We start from the raw sequence: 22,129 nt of genomic DNA, 5'->3' as shown, positions 1-22,129 counted from the left end.
CAATCTGCCATTGCTTCTGGTAACCATCTTCTCTTAAACTTTCTCCTTTTTGGTCTTTTTTTTTTTTTTTCTTTTAACATCTGTTTGGGGGTGGAGTCTTTTTTACATCAGAGAGTCTGGTCTCAAGGTTCTAGGATCAACAGATCTTCTTGCCTGGGGCTTCTGAGTAACTAGGCCTATCCCATTATCATTTTTAGAGTTCTAGGATATGTTTTGGAACTAAGAAGATCACATTTGCTTTGATAACTCACTTTCTAAAAAGAACTGGATTAGCTGGCTTTTTATTAAGTAAAATGAAATCTCAAAGGTTTAATACTCATTTCCAGTAGTGGCAGAGAGAGCTAAATGGCACACATTGCTCTAGTATCAAAAGACTGTCCAAAAGGCCTTACAAAAATGATGACCAATTTAGGCATGAACTCTGTGCTTTATTTTCAAATACACATAACCAGTCATGTTCCCTTCAGGAAAGAGTCCCATAAAATGTCAGTAAAGTATGTTTCTACAGAGCTTATCAAATATATGAGCTCAGTCTGTGTGGCTATCCACCTTCTAAGATTTTTCTTTCATTAGTTGATCATGAGTAAGATTAATAGGAACGTTGTATCAAAGAAGCTCAAAGGAGAGGCCAATTTGATGACCAATAGAGCAATGGTTGTAGTCTCCATACTGGTGCCCATCACTCTTTGCTGTGCCATTTTACAGATATTTTTGTTCCTTCTACTCTGAAGGAACATTTAAGACACTAAATAGAAATAAATGTTCTATTTAGATACCTACACATAGGCCATGTGTTGATTTGTTCTATGGAGCCATTTATCCCAAATTACCAGAGAGCAAAAACAGGATGAAAATTTTAGATAGAAAAGTACTGTCCACAAACAAGCATCAAATGATCTGAACAATGAGGGTGTGGAGCCACCTCTTGTGCTAAGAAAGGAGGCTGGTATGATGAGCCACCTCCTTACACTAACCATCTTGCTTCCCTCTCTTCATATAGACCCATCTATTTAAAAGTCAACTGACACCTTAATTTCAACAAAGTAGCCTGAACTTTGGTTGTAGATGATGGTTTCTGGCTGACAGTCTCAATCTTTGTTACCATGGTGATTACCTAGGAAACTTCTTATATTCCAGGCAACCAAGTTATACCCAGCCCCATTGAATGAGCATCTTTGTAGATGGAGCTAGAGCATGGACTACTTCTACTTCCCTGGTAATTTCCACATGTACTGGAGTTTGAGTACAAGTTGTGTGGTTGGATGGTTTGTTGCTTGAATGATCCATAGACTCACAGGGAGAGCTCAGAGAAGTGATACCTGCTGGCTCTCCTCTGCTGGCTTAGCCGAGTCAGAGTCCAACAGACACTCTGAACACAATCATATTATATTAATAGCCAACACTGAGTTGGTAAATCTTTCATTCCCTGTGTGGAGAACTATGCTTCTTGGGACTCCAGACTCTATCAAATATGGATTAAGCTCTTGTCTGTGATGTGAGACTGCTAAATGTTAATCATACCTACTCATTCATTTCATCTTCCTACAGCAGCTCAGACGAAACATGAGTAAACTGAGGAAGGCCAGTTGAGGCAAAACTGCCAAGTGGTAGAGAAGAAATACACACACTGTTATCTGGAACCCAGCCTCTACCCTCACTTCATCTGAGATTCTGCTTGGGGGCAGTCACGTGGGCAGTGTTCTATCACCAGTAGTAGTATGCCGCCTGCCTCTCTAGGGAAATTTTCTGGGTTGCAATATAGCTCTGAAGCTTCTCTGAGACAATGTAATAGATACTTGAATTCCTCTTTGGGTATGATATGAGTGAGAATTGAGAGAAATTATTATAAGCATAATCAACTGTCTGCGATACAGAAATGGCATATATCATTTTATCCACAGACTTCCTTCCATTTTTAAGATGCTTTCCACAGACCAACCATCCAGAGTCCATCTGACTCAGCTGGTGGCATATTTAAATTAGTCTTGTGGCTTACCGTATTTTATTTCTCACCCCTCCCTGCCCTAGATTAAATCTCTATTTGCAATTTCCTTCTGAAAATAATTACCCTCTGACTTCTAAGTGTCAAGTGAAAAGAGTAGCTTCCAAGTATTTCTCAAGGAGATTTTAGAAGCCAGACAGAAGTTAAAGGCAGAGTTCTGGCAAGACCCGGTGGGACCAGATTGCAACTGTCTCTTCTCAAATAGCATCAGTGCTGGTTGGTGGTTAGTGGTTCCAGTGTTTCCTCATTGTTTGGCTCCTTGACTCTATATTGTTACTGTTAAAAACTCCAGATCTGTGTTGCTCATAGTGTGTCTTTGTGAATCAAATGCTTTGTGTCAAACTTATTGACATTTAGAGCCCTACAGGATGCTGACTACAAAAATCTCTGCAGCCTGTAGGTTGATCTCTTGGCCTGACTGTTGGCAGTTGGGGTCCCCCAAGATAGTAATGGAATGAAGTCAATTTGATTCTGTCTGTAGGTTCTGGGGGATCTTTTAGGCGGAAGACCCAGAGAAGTCTCGAACTTGACAGACCACTAAGAATTTGTGTGTGTGTGTAGATATTATAGGTCATCTTTGGGTGTCATTCCTCTAAGTTTTACTTTTATTCTTTGATGATGATGATGATGATGGTTTGTTTGTTGTTTGTTTTATTCATTGTTTGAGACAGGCTTTCACTAGGTATCTGAGCAGGCCCACATCACTCTGTGTAGACCATTCTGGTCTTATAGGCACAGACTGCCTCTGCCTTTTGAGTGCCAGGATAAAAAGAATCACCAGGCCCAAATTCAATACATGTTAAAAACTACTTCCATTTATTTGTATGTATGGACACACATGCCAAAATGCACATGTGGTGGTAAGAGGAGATGTTATTGGAGTTGGTTCTTTTCAACCATGTAGATCCATCCTCTTAGCTCCATTGGTTGTTTCAGATGGCCATTGAGGACACAATGCTAAGCTACACTGATGGAGCACATTCTTCAGGCCTCTGTGCCAGTGGGAAAGGCCTGCACTAGATATGTCTGTTCTCACTCTCAACCTCAGGTCAGCTTCAGGTTTGCTCTTTAAAGGAGAGCTGCTATTGATCAGTGTTCAACATCTCTTCCCATGCTCATTTCTAAAACCCTACTCTGGAATGTCCATATATATATTGTGCACAATGAGTTGTGACATATACAGATGAACCAGCAAATAACAAAATAAAGCAGAAAAGCCTCCAAAAGGATCTATCATGACTCTCTACCTTTTAAAAAAGTTGAATGTGTGAAAGCACATTTACAATCACATCATTGGGACACAACTCCTCAGCTTATGTTGTATTAATAAGGATTAAATTAAAAGGAAAAGAGTTGCCAGTTTCTCCTAAATTTTGGCTGTTTGATTAGATAACCCTGGACTTTGGATAATAATCTCTAAGGGTCTTTCCCAGACCTGGAGACTCATTTCAATCTCTCCAAGGTCTACCATTCTACCCACTTTCAACTCTCTTCCCACTGATGAAACAGCTGGAAGAGGTTCTAGAAGGCAAGGTTGTCATTACAAACATATCTCATTAGAAACGTTACTTCAGCTTTCAGGGCTTTAAGTTTTATCACTGGGAAATGGAGCCAGAAATTAAAATGTATGTTCCTCATAAGCTTCGTGAAGCTTTAGCAGAAAACCAAAGCAGTGTGGGAGACACAGTATCATCTTCTGCATAACTTAAACAAAAGGTTGGGGGTGGGGGCGGAAGTGGTGACTTGGAAGCTGAATTTGTCCTGGAAAGGTTGAGTGTCTCTTTTAGGAAGCTGGTACATCTCAGGAGACTCCTGATCTGTTGAAAGTACACGAGACAAGAATCCACATTGAAGGAGAAATATGACCATGTAGAACATGTGTTTGAACTCCACTGAATGACCCCACTGGCAATGATGATCATGGCAATGATGATGGCACACTGAGCTCAGGCTCCAGCTGAAGAGCTTCCATTCAGAACTATGTACATCTCCCCAGGAAGTCATGGCTTTAGTGACCACCCATCTCTCTCATGTTAGAGATAAGGCAAGTGGAAGGTTGACAGTCTATACCTTGCCCAAATTCTCTCATGGATTAAATAACTGCACTAAGACTGGATTCTGGCATAAACCTAATTGTCTGATTATTTTCTGTGTATCAGTGGCAAAGGTTGATTACCACACTTAAATATCAAAGAACACGAACAGTAAATAAAAGTTCCTGTTTCAGATCATAATGTGGCTACAGACTATCATAGGATACTGAGCTAAGCATAGACTCTCAACATGCTACTGTGTGGTGAGTCTTGGAGCTGATCAGACCATAAAAGATCTCACAATTTAAATGGAATTTTGGTTACTGCCTCTATCAAGCCAGTGCTTACAAGGAATCATCTTTAAGCTACCCATCAATCAGAAATTAAGTAAGTAATGACATTTGTACTAGGATATTGAATTACAGCATTCACCTCACCCCTAGTTTAATGGGTAAAATTTGTCCTCTGAGGAGAGGAGAAAACCAAGGCCCAATGATGTTAAAAGAAACCAGATGTGGCTCATTCAAGGTTTGTTTTATATTGATGGCAGCCTATTATGCAGCCAATGATAGAATCTTAACATGGAACACTATGACCTTGGGGGTAAGAAAATGATAATTACAGCCACCAGCCAGTTGAAGCAGGTGGACCATATTTTGAGAGATGCCAACCACTTAAAGGGTTACTGAAGAAGGGGGAGTGGCAAGGACATAGTAGCATGGATGGGTCATTGAAGGTGTGGCACCCTTCTGTCATCTTGGGCTAAAGCATTTCAAGTAAATTATGAAGATAACTAAGGAGAAAAATACCTTGGGTTTAGTTATTTGAACTCCTTGAACTCTATTCATCTGTCTAAATACCATGCATTATTGTAGAGCAAAACTAAGCCTAGATGGAATGCCAAAGAGCTAGCAAATTAAGAGTCTTTTCAGTTCTTACATACCAATTCCTTACTGCCCTGCCAGTAAGCAGGCTTCCCCCTATTTTGATGTTAGTTAAGTATGAAATGTACTACAGTCCTGAAGAGCACTGAATCCCAGAAGTTAAATCAATCATTGTGATCTACACTGGTGAAAAAAGTCATCAAGAGTCATTCGTTTCTGTCAGGTGACTTTTTTGCATGAATTTGCTGCATACAGATATAGAAATAACTTAGACATAGACATAACAGGGACTGGTTCTGAAAATGAAGTCAACCTGTGCTCTTAAGTTCAGGGGTCATAACTTTCTTTGATACTCTTAGAAGTAGTAGGAGAGAGTTTTAATGGAAAAAAATACATCTAATTCTAAAAGATGACAGGTTTAGCATAAGTGCTAGTGTCAAAGAAGGTAGCAGAAAGGAAAAATTACCACCAATAAAAAAAAAAACATTTAAAGTAAAAATATGGCAAAGAAGGAGAGGGTTTTAAGTGTGTGAGTGTGTGTATGTGTGTGTAAGTATATATGTGTGTGCACCAGGGCATGAGTGTATAGAGAACACAGGTTAACATCAGAATAGCTTTACACTCTCCACCTTGTTGTTGAGCAAGGGTCTTTTACTGAACCTACAACTGTCATTTCAGCTAGGCTGGGTGGCAAGGGAGCTCTATAGATTTGACTGTGTGTTTCCCAGTTTTGGGATTATAGATGCATGTTTGTGCACAGTGGCTGGGAATCTGAACTTGAGTCCTCATGTATATGCAACAAGAACTTTTCCCAGGTTGGGAGGGAGACATCTACAGATGTTTCATGAGGGAAAATTATTCTACCTTGGGTGTGTTTTCTTCTGCTCTGCTGGGTGGCTTTCACCTATCAAGTTTACTCTTTAATTGTAAAAAGGGCTCACCCAGAGGCTGTAGAGTCTGTTCTCACCACCAGTTTCTGATATACCTCTAGAAATCCAATACTTCCTAAATGTTTGTGGTGGGCCCTGATGGCACTACTTAAAAGATAGATTTCATTTGCTTTGTTGTGGCCCATCAAGCCAATGATCTGCAACCAGAAAAGCATGTAATTAGGCCATGACATGACCAAAGGAGCTGTTAGACCTTGTCTTGTCACCTGCAGAAGTGGCTCCCCACATGGCTGTGACAGCCATGGTCTGTTGGGTTTGGAATGCCCTTAATTTCTCCCTGGTCCCTTGTTGGTCCAGTCTGTGGATTATTACAGGCCTATTTTTTTAACTGCCTCAATTACATATTCATTCAACAATGCCATAACACCAGTGAAGCCATAGTAGCTACAGATAAAAGACAATTAATTCTTGAGGCAAAATTTGGGCATATTTAAGCTGTAAGTGTGTGTGAGGAGTGATAGAGTTTGTGATTGTGTGTGTGTGTGTGTGTGTGTGTGTGTGTTGTGTATGGGTGTGTTATGTGAATGGTCTCTAAGCTAAAATGAAGAGAAAATCAGGAAATAGGCCCTTTTATAACATCAGTATTGCTTCTGGCTGTTCACAGTTTGCCATTCATGGGCCCACATTTCAAGCCCTTTCTGCTTCCTTCTTTACAATTTCAGACTCATCTTAGTTGTTCTCAAACTAAATCAATGACAACTTACAAGGTATGTTGAGAGAAAACTTCATTAGCGTCATTGTAACTTTTTGGAGAATGTAAAATCAGAACAATTTTAAAGATTCAGTAATGTATGCTTCTGTTTTACTAAAGAATTTGCTTTTGTCTGGCTATCTCAGAAATACATTTCTTTTAAATATCCTAGAACTATCTGGAACAAGTGATTTCTTTTTCTCTTCTTGAAGGGATTATATGCCACTCAAAATGGTGACTGAATCTGTTATGGAAATAAACTTTCAATGAAAAAAGAAAAAAAAAAAGGACATAAAAATAAGGCAATGTACATACATACACATGTATATGTGGACATGTGCCTGTGTGTGTGCATGAACATGCACACATATGTATGTTTTCATAAAATCCTGAGTATAGTTTCAGCAGTGGCACTGGGATACAAATGTATATAAATAAAAGACTGGTGACTCACTCTTGCTACATTCCCATTATAAGGTGACAGAGAATCTTTTGTTTAAAAAATGAGAATTTCTCATCACAGTGACAGAAATGACGTAAAACTAAACCAAGAACAACCTCAGTGAGCTGCTACCACAGGCGACTGAGGGAAGGCTCCTTCTCACTGCACTCCTTACCTGACAGTCAGGAATGACTTTATCTAACTGAGTCCCGCCAGATGGTACCCTCGGGTCTGCCCTAAGCCCTCATGTGCTTTGCCCTCAGTGCTCCTTTGACCTGAGAGCATCACTCGTGATAGGCATGACCAAGTTTTGTCATACCTTCCCTAGATTATCTCAAGATGTTTTTTCTCAAGAAGATTGAAAATATAAACAGGAAGATGCCATGCAATTGTCAAGATTTATTTTCTTAAGGCAGAGTAAAAAGGGGCAATTGGGTATGAATTGACAGAAAAAGAAACAAAGGTTTCGTGTCCTATTGTGGCCCATTCTTAGGGGAAGAAGATTTTATCTGCATGGTAGAAAGAAGCCTGGGCAGAACTCACTAGTGCCTAAAGAGAGAGTAGATGGCCAAATTCTACTTTCTCAGCCCTCCTGGCTCAGGAAAGCAGCACATCTCTGAACTGGAGATCTGTCCTTACACATGTCCCTAAAAACAGGCATGGGCTGGCTTCTGAAATCCTTATCACACCTTGTTTGGAAAAGAAGAAAGAATTGGGAAACCAGGAAATGCACCCACCCCTCCTCTGTGCTGTCCACTCTCATTAAACATCTTACACAGTCTATACATTGAACTCTATATCTTAGTTCATGGCTAGAAAAACAAAGTAAAATCATCAAGTTCAGATGGTAGAACAATTTTTGTGAAATAACCTTCCTATAATGAAAAAAAGAAAAAGTCCTGAAATGGTAAACTTTTTATTCGGGATGCTCATTTATGCGTGATAGTGCCCAAACTAAATTTTCTATATATTTAAATTAGATTAGAATGCTAAGTAAAATGTCCTTCCTTCCTTCCTTCCTTCCTTCCTTCCTTCCTTCCTTCCTTCCTTCCTTCCTTCCTTCCTTCCTTCTTTATTTTTGGTTCAAGACAGGGTTCTCTGTGAAGTCTTGACTATCCTAGTACTTGCTTAGTAGACCAGGCTGGCCTCTAACTATCAAAGATGTTCCTGTCTCTGTCTCCCAAGTCATGGGATTAAAGGCATGAGCCACCAGTGCCAACCCCTGGCTTATCGTGTTAAATGAAGTCATTTGCCTATTTTCACTGTAGAAATCTGGCAATCTCAAATCTGAATCCAGAAAATAACTCCCAAGATAGGCTAAGGGGAATAGACTTAGATACCTCAGTGGCTTCAGTCATCAGATGAAGGTTTTACCTAAATATTTAGTTCTGTCCTCTGTAGATTTGCTCATGGTGCAACATAAGAGAAGAAAAGTTCCCCTCCTTTTGCCCTTCCATTTCTCACTTTCTCTTCCACTCTGTTTGTTTTACCTTTCCTTCCTTCCTTCCTTCCTTCCTTCCTTCCTTCCTTCCTTCCTTCCTTCCTTCCTTCCTTCCTTCCTTCTTTCTTTCCTTCCTTCTTTCCTTCCTTCCTTCCTTCCTTCCTTCCTTCCTTCCTTCCTTCCTTCCTTCCTTCCTTCCTTCCTTCTTTCCTTCCTTCCTTCCTTCCTTCCTTCCTTCCTTCCTTCCTTCCTTCCTTCCTTCCTGTTTTCCTTCTTCCTTCTGGCTTTCATTCCACCCAAACATGGATCTAAAAACCACCCATTTCTCTTCACATCCATCTATCCATTTCCCCATCTATGTATGTTTCTATTTCTGTCTCTATCAACTATATACTTTTAAACATGATGCCAAGACATATCAACTTATGCCTATGACAATTTAAGAAAGATGCTAATCTATATCTCTCTGAAATGGATCCTCTATTCCATAAGACCAGCTGACAAGTTCCAGGTCTGAATGGTGCTCAGCACCCATCATGACTACCTGAATTCAAGTCCTGACTTTCTTGTTCTGAGATTTCTCTCCAAATTCTCGGAAGTTTCTAAGATGAGGTAAAATGACAAGATTTTGCTTGGGTTTACTTTAGGTTGAGATATATGGAATTGTATTATCCTTTCAGTATTATCCTTTCTTATCATATAAAAACAAAAAATGAGGAAGGATAAATTGAAAGCAAAACCCTATCACTTGCAGCATCTTACTTAGTCTAGGGATGCCTGTGTGGCCTGGTTCTGCACTCCTATGTCAATCCCACTCTGTCATTTGTAGATCTTTAGAGTAAGTAAATGCTTTATAGTTTCTGTTGACTTTTAATGAGCATCTCTTACTCAGAAGATATCTTTACATAATTGTGAAGGTTCCATTCTATCTGTGTTCCAGAATACATTTTTCTTGTTTACATTATATATATATTATACATTATATATATATATGTATATATATATAATGGAACTCAAAAACCCTCATTATAATAAAAATGTAAGAAAATATATTTAGGAAAAAAGTATTTGATAAATTAATCAATTTTTAATGTAAACTGATTTCCTAAATGTGTCTACTGAGAGACAATAATTTTCCAATGAGCATATTTTTCTCATCTGCACAGAACTTAATAGAAATCTTTCTTAAGTGATAGATTGTTATGCCTCAATTTTCAGTATTATGTACTACCTTCGTATTAAAAAATACTACATTCATTTGAAAAGAAAATTATGTTTTAATTGATAGAAAGAACATTCCCTGATGCAACCATATTTATTGTTAAACTTGCCAGACAGTAAAGCATTTTGCTCTTAGTTCTGTTCTACCCACTCTGTGTCTAACTCCTCTCTTTCCTAATGTGGAGAACACTTTCATGCACCAATCCTTAAGGAATGTTAGAGTATCAGCAAGCAGAACAAGCATGACCAGGCTTTGTCTTCCTAGGCAGAGTATTTTGTCAATGCTATATACACATCGTATATTCTCCCACTATGAGTGGCATAATTCATTGAACAGAGAACTTCCCTTCTTCCCACCTCCCAGATGGACAGCCAAAAGATGCAACAAGGACCAAGCCATAAAACACAAGAAACCAAGAGTCAATCTAAAGAGATACCTGCACCCCAGGCTTATTCCAAGCAAGCCATTCATGGAGCTAATGTGATGGACCTGTCCAACCCAGCACATACATACCACAAACACATCAGCAACACCAAGTGGCATGCAATGACCAGATGACCACAGGCCCCACCGCCATGCTTTGATTGGTTCAAGCTCAGAAAACAATCTCCTTGAGAGTCTGGACAGTTGGCTTCCATTACACCAAAGCAAGATATTAACCAAATAAAGAATTGTTCAGGTCAAGTGTTTACCAAATATCTGTAAAATGTCAAAGAATGCTGTTCACCTATCCCCACTCAATTCATCAATGAAGCTGTGATGTTACCTAAGTTCAGTTCAATCTTTGGGACTTGGAAAAAGCTTGGCCTGGGCAAATGGTCTTCATTCAGAAGGTCAATACCCAGAGACTTTTGGGATGCTCTGAGACTGTCAACATGTGATCATTTACGCAGGAAGATGGTGGGCAGAGAGCTGCAAGGTACCCATTAAAGAACTGCCAGGCAGTACTGAGGTTACTGCTGGTCACTTCTCAAAGGGTTCCTATATCTTTAATTTCATAAGGGTGTAATTTGGGTTGAGTAAAGACAAAATTCTACCAGTGGGTGAGGGTCAGATTGGGGTAGCAAAGCAGATTTGTCTCCACTTTGGAGAAGGCTGAAGAGTCAGTCACAGTGAAGGGATGTTGCTGTGTTGCTTTTGATTAAATTGACAACCAGTGACTATTTCTCAAATTTTTTCCACTTGGCTGTTTTCCCTTCAAGTTTGAAAGGGCTTCTTTTGTTTTAGAAGTTTATCTCTTTGTCTTTCTATCTGTCTTCCAGAGATGAGGAAGGAAGGGTCTGATCCATAGATACTCTGATCTGATAGTATAAAATTGCAACAATTTAGCATTGCCCTGGATAACTTCTGCATCTTTAGTAGAGATTCAAAAGCTACTCTGATAATTCCCCCAGTCCCCCCGACTGTATTTTTTTTCATAAAACCCTTTCCTTGTCTGCATTGATTAAAAATAAAAGGTACCACTGCTTAATAATGATAAATCAAACCAGAAATCTCGTTTTAGAGATTGTTTTCTGGTAATTCACCTATTACTGAATTTACCTCAATGAATAATTCTATAGGTGACAAGTATTCTGCTCACAATAAAGTTAAATAGAGCCAGTAATCAATTTCCACAGCAACCAAGAGGACCTAATGTGCAAAAATCGCTAATAAACAGCAAGAGGCCAATTACATGGAAAAGAATATAGTTAGTGTGTTCCTTCATCTGCAACTGTTAGACTGAACTGGGAATTGCAGTTATTAAAGATTTACCAATCAAAAAATGAGGGTAATTTTTTCAGTAGAATATGTCACCAATGAGAACTCTCAATAATTTTAAAATTGTAGATTTTATACAGATATTTACATACATGGTGTTCCACAATGCAGAGAATCTTCACAGTTTCAAATGGATGCAAGGGGATATGGTGAGCCTCCTCAGTAACTCTAAGAATAGTATTAAATGTTGTTTGTTTGTTTTTTTATCAAGTGTCTAAATTAGTCTTATTGAAGAAGGCGATTTAAAGCCTATCCTTGTAATTAACCTTCTTTCAACTTCGGGCTAAATGCACTTATTCTTAGGAGAAGCAAGATAAACACTCAAAGAAGTAAATCTGTTTAAGATTCTTATAATTATACAGCAGGCTAAAGTTACTATGATTATAATTACATACAAAGTGGGCGTTTGAGAATTTAGCATCTAGAGATATTTTCATAAAATAATTAAGGGCTGTAGCTGAGCCACATTACAATTGAGACTGTGTGGATCTACAGTACTTGGAATTTAATAACATTTAAGCCTTTTTATTTGTTGAATGATCTCAAGTATTTCAAGATTGTCATCATTTGTATTAGCCTTTGTGACCCTCTCAGTTGTCCTAGCCGGTGTCAGAAAATACTGAAGATAATAATTTGCATGAAGCATCTTGCCTCTTGCCAACTGATGATTAGTTAAATGGATAATTCATGTATTTACAAGTGTGTCTGGCCAGTGGCTTGGATTTCTTTGAAGATTCTCCACAATTTGGAAAATGGGTTATGAGTACTCGTGAGAAAACAGGGATAATTCCTGTGTATAGCCAGACAGCAGATCTTAGCTCATTTTTGATGAGTTTGTGCGTGCAGCTAAGTACGGCATCTTAAATTCAGGGATTTCTTTGCTTTATTAAACTGCAGGAGAATTCTGCAGCTGCTGCGCCATAGCAAGTCTTCTTGTGAGAAATGGGATGAAGGCGCAGGAAAAGTGCACCACAGCAACCTGTGAGGTACTGCATTACTGCATTGCTGAAAGCCAGGTTGGAGCCCAGTGTCTTCTGACAGTTCCCATTCACGGGCCACACCCCTTGCCTGCTTGCTTACCTGTCTGACCCAGCATGCCTCAGCCACACATGCAAATCGTTACCATTATTATTTTATTCATGAAACAAATCCTCAAATTAAAATAGTCATCACGAAAATAAGCACCCTCGGGACATTCTTGCATGCAGAGCACCTGACATTCACATTGATGTCCTCAGAGAATAGAGCCAGGAAATCGCATTCAATATGGAAACACACGTATTTTGGGTTTTTCAGTTGGTTTGCTGCCCTGCCCCCACCACGGCACCTATATAGAAATAGCTATAGCTGTTTAGAAACCACCATATCGCCAAAGCCTGGGGACCAAGGCATTCACACACATCCATCCAAAATTCTGCATTTCTCCAATACACTTCTGTACCTCCAGCTGCCAGTCTGCAGGTGAGGTGTGCAGTGCATATGAAATTGGGCTTACGTTTGTAAGTGTGGGTACTGCCAAGGTCAATGAATCGCCTTAGGAAAGCCAGGTGTACTGCCCATTCCTTTATTTTGAATTCAGTGGAGCAGAGGGAAATGTTCTCCTGAGGGTCATATGGAAAAGGCTTATTACCTTCTCCTCTTCTTCCTATGAGCTACATGAGGCTATGGTCTTACAGAGAAGGCCATGGGAAGGGTGTACTGCTCTGTGTGTGTGTGTGTGTGTGTGTGTGTGTGTGTGTGTGTGTGTGTGTGTGTGTTTGCATGTACAAAATACATGGATATAGGAATAAGGAGACCTGAAAAGTAGCTATCCAGGGATAGAGCAGATTTTCTCAGCCTTACATCAAACAGGGTGAGGAGTTCACAACGAGCAAGGCTTAAGCATCCATCTTCTCTTCAAGTAGCCTGTGGAGAGCTTCACCACAGGAATTAACTTTTAGGGGTTTCCTCCTCAGTAGTCATGCATTTTTTTCAAGCAAGACCAAATAAGAATCCTGCCCCACCAGTTGTCTTCAAGTCATCTAGAGAAGGAAGGCCCTTACCTGTCACTGTAGGCAGCGGCAGTGGCAGGGGTGGGCTGGGCATAGCGGTACGCAGCATAACCACCCTACAATACAAGAAGAGAGGAGGCTTAGCAATGCAGAGCCCGGTGCAGTGACACCCAGGGTCAGGAGCCCACACCAGCACAGCAGGAACCCAAGTCCACCCGTCCAAGGTTGAGGTTAATGAAAGCTTAGAGCAGAAGTCAAAAACACCGCAGAGAGAGGAGGCTGAAGACCAGGCCTGGCAGTGTGTTAAAAGTTAGAAATCCTAAGCACATCGTCTGAAGGCAGAACCCCGTGCCCTTTGGAAGAAATGCACCTAAGTGTTAATAGTGATGGTCTCGGGTGAGGAGTAAATATTCTTTCTACTTTTCTGAACTTTCCAGGTTTTCAGAAATGACCATCCTTTACCATAACTTACCAAATATTAATCTAAAATTTATTAAATAATCTTTGATCATTTCTTTTTTTTATAAAAAGTAAGCACTCTTCTGTCTCATATTGATTGTAGAAACCAGATCAGTAAATTCCTTAGTAACTGTGTGCATGTGTGTGTGTTTGTGTATGTATGTGTGTGTGTGAGTGTGTGTGTGTGTATGTGTGTGAGTGTGTGTAGTCATTTCTTCACGGATGGTTTTGTAGAAGCTTTATTAACACTCCATAATTATTTCAAAAGTGAACCATTGTCAAATATTCTGTCTTCTCAGCTAAAAATATCACACTGCTGCTTGCTACATGTATCATACATGTAACAGGTCAGACATAATCACACAGCTACAGGTCACACATATTACACTTCTCACACACATTCAGACACAGAATTTGGCTCAGGGGAGGGGACTATGATAAAGCCTTTCAATTTGTAAATAAAATCATGAAGAGAAAAAATCTGCAAAGGAAAATAATTAACATGTAGTTCTGTGTACCAGTAATTGCCATTGTTCAATTAAGCAAAGAGGAAGCACAAATGGGCTTATTGAGGAGGAATTGTGTGCAGTGGAGCATTGATTATAAAACCCAGAAAAGAACAGCTTGCTCAACAGACCAGGGCAATGTGTCAGCCACCCTGGAACAATCTCAGCACAATTAACACACCAGACCCAGTATCCAGAGGCAACGGGGGCTTACTCAAGATCTAATGAGAATGCACAGTACTGCAATCCTCCAAGGTATGGGTTCTCACCCGCACTGTGAGGGACTAGCTCAGGGTAGAGTGCTGGGTCAGAGGGCTGACAACTGCAAAATGCCCAATGATGGGAGGGCCAAGTTGACAAGCGACATACATGTGGCCTCGTACATAGGGATGAAGGGAAGCTGCAAAAAGTTACTTTAAACATGCAGGAAACAGCTCTCAATAGTTTCTGCCACTGCTTCTCACTAGAATCTTCCATCATGTACCAGGACACCCAAGACATCTTGGTGGATAATCACCAATAATACAGAGCCAGGAGTTTTTGTGTCAGCTTTCCTTAAGGAAAAAAAATGTGTAATTTAAAACAAAAAAGGTCTTAGCCAGACACCACCTGGTACTCCTAACACTGTGTTCTCTAATGAGGGATGGGAGAGCTCATTAAATGTGCTGAAAAGTGATAAAAACAAAGCAGGTGTCAGACTGGCACTGAACTCCAGAGGAGGAGGACGCCTGGCCAAGGAGAAGCCAGGGCACCGGTTTCTAGAGTTGGTCGTTTAATCTGCCTCACTATTTTTCTCGGGTTTCATGGTATATCAGAATGATAGAAATATGCAGGAATGTGCATTAAATTTAATGATATAGGAAGGAGTTAGAACAGATCAGCCAATGCCTGTGAGGTGTTAGCAGCAACTGGATAAAGTGTGTGTGTGTGTGTGTGTGTGTGTATGTTTGTGTATGTCTGTCTGTCTGTCTGTCTGTCCAGATATGGAAAGAATCCCTAAAGGTTCTGAGTAAATTTTAAATGGTATGGCTCAGATTACACATCTTTCCCTTTCCCTCAGGTTGGCAGAAGGGTCTGCCATGAGATTGGGTAAGAATTATACAAATAGGAAACATGTCTACCAGGTGAATGGGGAAACTCAGATGCGTTTCGCTGCCTACAGAATTGACATTCAGCATGGGAATGTAACTGTGCCTTATAGATGCCTACACCATAGTATTTTAAAGCTTACTTTTTTATTTTTGTGAATTTTATTTTTAAGATTATAATTTGATTATAATATTTCTTCCTTCCTTTTCTCCTACGAAAGATCAACTATCAGTTTGGTAATCATCTTTCTCTCTTATATTTACTGATGGCTTCACCATTGAGAGGAAATCAGTCTATGGCAAGCAGGCATAAGTGATCAATACCATAGGGTAATTCTCTTACTTGGGATTTTTGCATTTGAGTATTCTCTTTTGTTTTGCCTTGTTTTTTTGAGACAGGATGAAATGTAGCACAGGCTAGCTTCACGCTTGCTATGAAATTAAGGATTAACTTGAGTTTCCAATAACCCAGTGTCCTTTCCTTCAGGCACTGGAATTCCATCTGCATTTGACCATGCCTCCTTCCTGAAGGAGCTGGAGAGCTCCAGGGTTCATGCTTGCCAGGGAGCACTGCATCGATTGGGCTACCTTCCAGTCAAGTTGAGGTTTCAATTTTTATTCATGTGTATTTGTGTAAATACATGACATTCACATGCTTGCATGTACCTACATAGGTCAGAAGAGGACACTGGGTCCCCTGGATGTATAGTTACAGGCAGTTGGATCCCCCTGAGGTCATGGCTGAGAACTGAACACTGGCCCTCTAACGGCAGCTAGCACTCAGAGCTATGGAACCATCTCTCAATCTTTTATCAAGTATCCTTCAAATTCAGTGTTCTAGTCTGCCGATATTGTTAACGTAAGTGGAGTGGGCCTTGATAAACAGGTCACATAGAATGAGTGTGATGTTCTGCTTGTGTTTTGTCCAGCATGGGGGCCAACCATCTTAAGTGTTTTCTTATCACTTGGAGTGTGGGAACTACAATTAATTGAAGATTCAATTTACTTATCTTTCATTAATTTGATTTGCTTTTACCTTGTCATTTACATTGTGGTACTAGGATCTAGTAAATGCTGAAGAAATGCTACACCATTTAGCTATTTCCCAAGTCTGTCATAAAGAAAAAAAGAAAGAAAGAAAGGAAAAAGAAAAAAAACTTGTTTACTTTTTATTTTGTGACAGTGTCTTATAAATATAAAATTGGCCTTGAGCTGATTCTGTAGGCCAAGCAAGCTTTGAACTTGTTATCCTTCTGTCTCTACCTCACAAACACTGCAATTACAGTTACACCAGACTCTCTCTCTCTCTCTCTCTCTCTCTCTCTCTCTCTCTCTCTCTCTCTCGCGCGCGCGCGCGCGCGCGCTCTCTCTCTCTCTCTCCCCCCCCCCCCCCGTCTGTTTCTCTTTTCTTTTCTGAGATGGGGTGTGGTCTCTCATTAGTCTAGAACCTTCTGCCTGCCTTTCTAGCTCTGAGATTAGAAAGAGATGATGCCTTAATGCTTGGATTTAAAAATCAAACAAAGAAGCCAGGAATGCCTTTAATCTCAGCACTTGGGAGGCAGAGGCAGTCAGATATTTGAGTTTGAGACCAGCCTGGTCTACAGAGTGAGTTCCAGGACAGCCAGGGCTATACAGAAAAACCCTGTCTTGAAAAGCCAAAACAAACAAACAAACAAAAACCCAAAACCAAAAACCAAAAGCCAAAAAAAACCCCAAAAAACCAACCAACCAAACAAACAAAAAAACCTCAAAAAACAAACAAAAAAACCCAAACAAACAAATAAACAAAAGAAACTCAAAACCCCTCAGTTCTGATCTCAGTTCTTCCAACTTGCAGAGCAAGACCTTTATCAAAGGAGTACCTCAGTTACTAGGTAATTGTATTTAAATGTAAGCATCTATTGGGCTGGTGGCTATAGTATTGTTGTTACCTGTAATATGTGATATTGGGGTGAGAAGGATTTGGTGGCTTGATCATGCCACCTGTCTATACTGTACGTAGTCTTTTCTAGTTCTCTTCTGCATGAAATCTATATTTTAGCACCAGTGGAGCTATGCCTTAACTTAGTGTATATGCATACACTGTAAAATAGCCCACAGATACAAATTGCTTTAATTTGCTTTTCTAAAAGGTGACTCAGATGAGCTGTGTTGCCCTGTGCTCTGCAGCTTGCTGAGCAGAGCCAGAGCTTGTGCATAGTTTTTGCTGATGTCTGAAAAATGAGGTCTGCTTCTGTTTGAGGTCAGCAGACCTAGGTCTTGGTAAGTCTGGTGCCTCCAGACCTAGTGACAAAAATAGTATCATGGAAGAGGAGATTATTTTCCTTCTCAAAACCAAAAGGGGGAAGAAAGTACAGTACAGTTTTATCTATTCCACTTATAATGTGTGCGTGTGCATGTACATGTGCATGTGTGTATGCATGTGTGTGTGTATGTGTACATGCCCATCTGTACATTTGCATGTGCATTTAATGGAGAATGAACCCAGGGCTTTATTCATATTAGGCAAGTGCTCTATCACAGACCTACAAATCCAAGCCTTCTTCTGATGTCAGGGTTTAAAACAGTATCTCATTAACTGGCCCATGCTAGTAGCAGCATTAAGCTTGCAGTCCTCCTGCCTCTGATTCGTAAGTGCTGGGATAGAGAGTCCTATGGCACAGAGCCATCTGGAGTACCGTCTTTCTCCCTCCACTGCATGTTTGATGGTAGCTATAGAAGACATTTGAAGAGTCTTTGCCAGTGGTGGACGGATGAGTTGACTTTTTTCTTTTCTTTTTCTTTTTTCTTTTCAACCTTCCTACAGATTTACTGGTTTGAGGTAGGGTTAGCAAGTAGAATGAAAATGTCTGGGTACCTCCCGTGAAAGCAGGGAGAAGTACAGGAGATATTAGCTATGCAGTACCTCACAGCTGGAGGTATATGAAGTTTTTGATTTAAAGATTCTAGTGTATTCAAAGAACCTACCAATGATTATGGAGAAAATCTTTTCTAACAAATCCTACAATCCTCCCATTGTGGCCTGTGAGGGTGTGCATGTATACACATGCCACGGTGTAGGTATGGACATTACCTTGGGTGTTGGCCCATGCCTTGAACCTTGTTGCTGATTTCTATGTACACCAGGCAAGCTGCTCTGTGGGCTTCTTGGAAACCCATGTCTTTGCCTTATCTTTCCACAGCAGTGATGAGACAGACAAGTGGTGCTATATCTGGCTTTATCTGGTTTCTGGGGGAGTCAAACTTTGGTCCTCATATTTGCACAGCAAGTGCTTTACATGGTGAGCCATCTCCTTAATTTGAAAGTTCTTTCTTCTGATGGATTTATATCTGATGGATTTATTGTTATTATTGTTGTTGTTGCTGTTTTATTTGTATGTGTGTATATGTACATGTAGTGAATGTGTGTGTGCATGTGATATGGTGTGTATGTGTGTGTGTGTGTATGTGTGTTTTGTACATACATACCACAGTATGCATGTAGTAGATGTGGATATGTGCATGTGGTGTGGTATGTGTCTGTGTGCATGTAGTGTGGTGTGTATGCTGTGGTATGTGTGTATGTGTGTGTTGTGGTATGTGTGCTGTGGGGTGTACATATGTGCATGCAGTGGTATGTAGGTGTGTGTGTGTGTGTGTGTGTGTGTGTGTGTGGTGTATTGTGTGGTGTGTACATATGTGATGTGCATATATGTGCACATAGAGGTCAGAGGAAAACTTGCAGGAGTCAAGGCTCTCCATTTACCTGGGTTTCTGTGACTCAAACTCAAGTAGGTCATCAGGCCTTAGCAGTTTTTACCTGAGCTGTCTTCCTGGCCATTTTTAAAAATTGTTTTTTAATATTTATAATTCAAGAAATTAAAAGCCACATTAGACCTCTAAAATGTCAAATTCATGTTCCATCCAAGTCGACATATACAATGTTGATATCTGGAAGGAATTCCCCATTGTGGACATATCAGAAGTAACAGGATAAATCTGCATTAAAACTGGAAAATTCAGTCAAGGCTCTGCTGCTCTATGTTAGAGAACACTTGCCCTCCCGAGAATCATCTTGTTAGTCAGGATTTCAGAGCAAACCCACAACCACTGTGATGAGTGTTTTCCATCAGTCAGGAGTTCATACCTGTAGCAATTTATTGCCATACACTGGCTCTTGATACACTACTCTATAAGGAAACAGAGATGTAATGTTTTCAATGCAAAAAAAAATGAAATAAATAAAAGAAAGTGCACAAATCAGACACAACCCTGGAGCAATTCATTTCCAAGTTTGCTTCTTTTAGTTCAGTATTGAGAGCAACTGGCCAAACTGAAATGGGACGAGGCAGGGTCCAGTCCTGGACTTGAAAATTCTAGCATTGACAGTTATAAGGAAAGTGACCATGAAGCTCAAACTGTGTGGCCTGCATTTGGGATATACCAATATTTGTTTTTAAGAAGATAAAAGGATAATTTCATGGCTTCTCACCTTTCACCCTGCACCCCAACAGTTTCAGTTTTATGAATTTCTCTTATCTCATGGTTGGAATTTTCTGCCTTACTTGAAGATTTAGTTTTGATGTCAATGACTTAGGGGCTAATTTAACCTTTCAGGGACAACCCAGACTGACACAGCAAGTTTAGTCATTTCTACTCACACAGCAAAAAAGGCACCTCACAATTGCATTGATCATACTGAGGGCTTCTGCGGTATTTTAAATAGCCTTGTCCAGTGAGTCTGTGGGTGCACATAGGACAGCTACGTGTGGTCCATACATCTTTTACTGTGCTTAACTCAGGCCTCACCTCAGTAGAGCCTCATACAGATTGAGAAGGGCTATGGAAGGAAACAGTTGCCTGTGGGGCTATTTCATGTGTGTCACTGAGATGGAAGAGAAATAAGTCTCTGGCTTCCGTGGCAGATAGTGAAGTGTTGATATTTGAAGTCATTTGGGGACTTGCCCTATGCATCTGTATATACATCTAAAATGTCATCTGACTTTCTTTCTCTTTAATTCCAGTTAACTTTCCTCTTCCAAAATCTGAGAGCATGGAGCTACACTCATCCAAATGTATTTTAATCCCCTCTCATCCCCTCCTCCTTTCCCTCTCCCGCTCTTTCCTGTCTCTCTTCTTACCTTTCTTCCTAGTTTCCATTGCTCATTTGAATGTTTCAGATATTATTGACTAGTGGTTTACTAGACCCTTTAGATATGCCTCTTTCCCTTAATCTTATTTTCCTTCCTTTCACCTTCCACCCTCTTTCCTTCCTTCCTTCCTTTCTTCCTTCCTTCCTTCCTTCCTTCCTTCCTTCCTTCCTTCCTTCCTTCCTTTTTTTCTTTCTGTCCACCCATCCATCGGTCTGTCTGTCTGTCTGAGTGGATGTGTCTTGGGCAGAGAGTGAGGCCAGAATTCTCTCTAACTCCTCAGCTTGTTCCGTGGTTTCCAAGGCCTGGACACTGACCTTCAGGACTGAACAGTAAATGCTCTTAATTGCAGAGCCGTCTCTTCAGTCCCACTCCCTTATAATCTCTATATTATCTTCATATTCTCTCCCTTTCTCTTACTGAATTCTACCACTGTGAACTAAGCTGTTGTCCAGTGATTAGGTGTTGAACTCTGTTTACAGATCGTGGATGCACAAGACTCAGTGTCGGGGAAATTTTGGGAATAAACTCCTTCAACCATAAATTTTTCTGGGGGAAAACCTTCCCCTTCTGAAGAACATGGAGGTGGTAAAGTTTCTGTCTCTTGGGTTGTAGCGAGGCGGAGATGCTGTGGTGTGGACTGGATGCTAAGTATGCTCTGCCTCTTAATTTCCCTATGAACTGTTGTGTCTTCCTAGTGACCAAGGATGGCCAGCCTAATGCTGACTCCCACCTGGACCCCGAATGCTCATCCCCACTCAGACCCCTGTCAACACAAAGTCTTGGGAAGAAAAGGCTTGGGGTTTAAATTGGAGGACTCATGATCTCTGTTCCCAAAGCTCCAGGCTCAGCATGGAATGAGCACATCTAGTCACTGTGAGTGTGACTTGAGTGAAGGAACAGTTTTGCTGAGATAGGGAACCAACCAGGAGCTCTAACAAAAGAGCAGCATGGCATGAGCTGGAAGGTTGAGATGTGCATGCTAGGAGCAGGGCTTACATGTTTCTCCTTCTCTTCAGAAGCATGGGGGTATTGTTAATATGCTGGGTGATATTAATATGCTAGTCCTTTTTTCTCCTTCCTCCCCCCACTTTATCCTACTGCCTGATTTCCTACTGCCTCACCCCAGCTCCCACCAGGAATACTTCACAGTCCCAGTGCTTTATCACTAGTTCTCTCTATCCCTCTATTCATTTTCAATCCAAATGGTTTTGGATCACATGCTGTCTCTTCTTTGAGCCTCCTTGCAAATGTCAACCAAGACTTATTTCCTACTCCTTGGTCAGTGTCTAGCTTTGTGATACCTACGGTTTCAATCATAAATGGAGGGCCTGGCTCTCTAGGTCTGGAGAAGTCTATTTCTGCAACTTTCAATTAATATCGCTCTTACTATTGCTTCTTTATTATTTAATTTGACACTTTCTTAATTAGAGTGAGTGTGATGGTTAATTAATTATCAACTTGATGGGCCTCTAGATTTACTAAGGGAATAAACTCTGGGTATATCTGCTGGGAGTTTCTTGATTGGGT

General features: G+C 40.4%; 1 protein-coding gene across 30 annotated transcripts in view; it reads right to left on the bottom strand.

Annotated features, from left to right (window-relative positions):
* Rbfox1 (RNA binding fox-1 homolog 1) overlaps positions 1-22,129 on the bottom strand; it is a 2,110,633-nt gene that overhangs the window by 22,551 nt on the left and 2,065,953 nt on the right. For 25 of the 30 annotated variants that reach the window (XM_085832308.1, XM_085832312.1, XM_085832309.1 and 22 more), the window contains one exon: positions 13,469-13,533. In XM_085832308.1, the coding sequence (XP_085688434.1) occupies positions 13,469-13,533 (65 nt within the window). Of the gene's footprint in view, positions 1-13,468; positions 13,534-19,596; positions 19,640-22,129 lie in introns of all 30 variants that reach the window. The other 5 variants (XM_029470804.2, XM_085832321.1, XM_029470788.2 and 2 more) reach the window with 1 other exon arrangement.

Source organism: Mus caroli, unplaced genomic scaffold, assembly GCF_978045245.1.
Source record: "Mus caroli unplaced genomic scaffold, Mus_caroli_1 scaffold_17, whole genome shotgun sequence".
NCBI classification, from domain to species: Eukaryota; Metazoa; Chordata; class Mammalia; order Rodentia; family Muridae; genus Mus; species Mus caroli.
This window is presented reverse-complemented; position numbering and strand designations above follow the sequence as displayed.